General features: G+C 65.2%; 1 protein-coding gene across 2 annotated transcripts in view; it reads left to right on the top strand.

Moving 5' to 3' along the window:
• Positions 1 to 535: 535 nt before the first annotated feature.
• CHST7 (carbohydrate sulfotransferase 7) overlaps positions 536 to 3,348 on the top strand; it is a 26,727-nt gene continuing 23,914 nt past the window's right edge. The window contains exon 1 of one of the 2 annotated variants that reach the window (XM_082718207.1): positions 536 to 2,372. In XM_082718207.1, the coding sequence (XP_082574333.1) occupies positions 873 to 2,336 (1,464 nt within the window). In that variant the 5' untranslated portion in view covers positions 536 to 872 and the 3' untranslated portion in view covers positions 2,337 to 2,372. The remainder of the gene's footprint in view (positions 2,373 to 3,348) is intronic. The other variant, XM_082718208.1, reaches the window with a different exon arrangement.

The raw sequence follows: 3,348 nt of genomic DNA, 5'->3' as shown, positions 1-3,348 counted from the left end.
CGAGTGAAGGGATCTTCACGGTGTCTAGAAATGCGCATAGCCCTCAGCGGGCAAAGACCCTGAAGAACACAACACTTAAAAGTTCGCAAAAGCTGCGTCTTAACGACTAATGGCCCTGCCTGAACGCTTTAGCTCTTCCCATCCCTCCGGTCCACCGCTCAAGTGTGCGATTGCGTTATCTTTGTCTTGGAGGAGTTCTCCATCCAGAGCTCAGTAAAACCCACCCCGGGGCTGATGGGGGCGCTGGATGTGGATAGAGGCCAGGAGCCCCGCTCTCAATAGTATGGAGGCGAGTCGGCCAACGACAGAGATGACCGGGCAGGGGACATAAAAACCGGAGAGGCGGTGGAGTTCTCCGGGTGGGGGGTGGGGTCCGTGTCCAGTCACTGGGTACATTCCGTCCACAGGAGCCCCTCCCTTGCCTGAAGTTAATTAGGGAAGACTTGACTTCACGACCGAGGGGTTGGGGAAAGGTGGGGTCTGGCTCGGTGCGCCCCATCCATCGTCCCCACCCCGCGGGAACCCCGCCCAGATCTGGCAGAGCTAAGGGCGATCCCGGGCGGGTGAAGAGGCGGGGAGAAGCTGCGAGGCTGAAGGCGGGGCGGGCGGCGGCCGGACCAGCCAATAGGCGGCTTTCCAGCGGCTGAGCCGAGAGAGGGCAGGGGCGCCGTCACCCGCACCACCGCCTCCTAAGTTCCCCCTTCTGGATGCGCGGCCCGGGTCGGTTGGTCGCTCCGGTCCGCGCCCCCCCAGCCCCCCGCCGGCGCAGAGGGGCCTGAAGAGGCCGGAGGAGCGGGCAAGGGACGGGATTTCCGAGGAAGGGGAGAGGACGGGCGCCCCACCCGCTCGGAGGGTGGGGGGCTCGGTGAACGATGAAGGGCCGGCGGCGGCGGCGCCGGGAGTACTGCAAGTTCGCGCTGCTGTTGGTGCTGTACACGCTGGTGCTGCTGCTCATCCCCTCCGTGCTGGACGGCGGCCGCGACGGTGACAAGGGCGCTGGGCACTGCCCAGGCGTGCAGCGCAGCCTGGGAGTCTGGAGCCTGGAGGCGGCGGCGGCGGGCGAGCGCGAGCAGGGCGGGGAGGCGCGGCCGGCTGAGGAGGGCGGCAACGCGGGCCAGTCCCCCGGGGTTCCGGGCAACTTCAGCGGCGCCGTCGGGGAGGCGGTGTCGCGCGAGAAGCAGCACATCTACGTGCATGCCACCTGGCGCACAGGCTCGTCGTTCCTGGGCGAGCTCTTTAACCAGCACCCGGACGTTTTCTACTTGTATGAGCCCATGTGGCATCTGTGGCAGGCGCTGTATCCGGGCGACGCCGAAAGCCTGCAGGGCGCGCTGCGCGACATGCTGCGCTCGCTCTTCCGCTGCGACTTCTCGGTCCTGCGGCTGTACGCGCCACCGGGGGACCCGGCCGCGCGCGCCCCGGGCGCGGCCAATCTCACCACGGCCGCCCTTTTTCGCTGGCGGACCAACAAGGTCATCTGTTCGCCGCCGCTGTGCCCCGGCGCCCCCCGTGCCCGCGCTGAGGTCGGCCTCGTCGAGGATGCCGCCTGCGAGCGCAGCTGCCCGCCCGTGGCTCTGCGCGCCTTGGAGGCCGAGTGCCGCAAGTACCCGGTGGTAGTCATCAAGGACGTGCGCCTCCTCGACCTGGGCGTGCTGGTGCCTCTGCTGCGTGACCCCGGCCTCAATCTGAAGGTGGTGCAACTTTTCCGCGACCCGCGGGCCGTGCACAACTCGCGCCTCAAGTCCAGGCAGGGGCTGCTGCGCGAGAGCATCCAGGTGCTGCGCACCCGCCAGCGGGGTGACCGCTTCCACCGCGTGCTACTGGCGCACGGCGTGGGCGCTCGGCCCGGGGGCCAGTCCCGTGCCCTGCCCGCCGCGCCGCGCGCGGACTTCTTCCTGACCGGCGCGCTCGAAGTCATCTGCGAAGCCTGGCTGCGCGACCTGCTGTTCGCGCGCGGCGCGCCCGCCTGGCTGCGGCGCCGCTACCTGAGGCTGCGCTACGAGGACCTGGTGCGGCAGCCGCGCACCCAGCTGCGCCGCCTGCTGCGCTTCTCTGGGCTGCGCGCGCTCGCCGCCCTCGACGCCTTTGCGCTCAACATGACGCGGGGCGCGGCCTACGGCGCCGACCGACCTTTCCACCTGTCGGCGAGGGACGCCCGCGAGGCCGTGCACGCCTGGCGCGAGCGCCTGAGCCGAGAGCAGGTTCGCCAGGTGGAGGCGGCCTGCGCTCCAGCCATGCGCCTGCTGGCCTACCCTCGCAGTGGAGAGGAGGGCGACCTGGAGCAACCCGTGGACGAGGAGAGCCCGCCTGACACTGAGGCCGATGGAGCCACGTAGGCTGCTCCCTCACACGCGCCCGCGGGACGGATCCGGGTAAGGTGGCCCTGGGCGGGTTGGGGGCAGGGAAAGGTCTTTGGGGGAGCTCAGACCAGCCTGCAGGGGAAAGGGGCGGTGGTGGGGCGGGGTGGGGGGGAGTGGATGCTGTAGTCCCTGAATAAATCTGAGCTGGTGGGAAAGCACGGCTGGTAGAATTTGGAGGAGACTCTTCGGGGTCTTCAGCTTAGCCACCTGCCCCCTCAGAGGAGGGCCCTGAGACGAGAGGGTTAAGTTTGGCTGAGGCAGAACCCAGGTCTCCGCACTCTCGGCCCCCGCTATGAAGTAGGAGTTAAGGTCGGTCACCTGTTGAGGTTGGGGCGAGGAGAGGGCGAGAGAAGAGGGCTGGAGGAGGGGAAGAGGCCTGGGGAGAGTAAAGAAGGTTTGCAACCGTCATAATGGAACTTGAGACTGGAAATTGACATGAAAAGTATCTGATTTCGGGGACCGTTTGAGGTTGATAGATTTTATCTTGACACCAATATGTTCCTTCGGGGAAACATTGCAGCAGTGTTTGCAGGCACGGAGTAAACCCAAAGTGGGATTTGGTGCAAAGTTATCGACTCTGATCCTCCCTACCCCAAATCTCTTTCATACTTACTCTCTACCTTTGTATCGGTAAAGCGCAGCTCCGGGCCTTGCCTTCTAAGTTGGCAAGTGTTAGGTATAGACAAGGCCTTACTTGCAACAGTTTTTGCACACGTCTGTGTCTCATGCTGTGGGATAGCTGCCTAGAATGGACTTTGCTTTCCCCTGGCTGGTGGAGCATCTCCCTGCCCACCCCCTCCATGGCTGGCGTTGGCAGGATATTTGACCATACCCCATTCACATCAGGTCACCAAAGCTGCCTAGTCAGCTTCCTCTAGTGCCGACAAGACCTGAGGGCTGGGCTTTCTGCACCCAGCCCTGTCCCTCTGAGAGAGGGAATCTTAGAGTGCCAGTAGCAGCTTTGGCTGTAGAAATACACAGTCCCCTG

Source organism: Mustela nivalis (genome assembly GCF_964662115.1).
Source record: "Mustela nivalis genome assembly, chromosome: X".
In the NCBI taxonomy this organism is placed as follows: domain Eukaryota; kingdom Metazoa; phylum Chordata; class Mammalia; order Carnivora; family Mustelidae; genus Mustela; species Mustela nivalis.
Note: the sequence above shows the minus strand (reverse complement) of the source record. Positions and strands in the feature narration are given on the sequence as shown.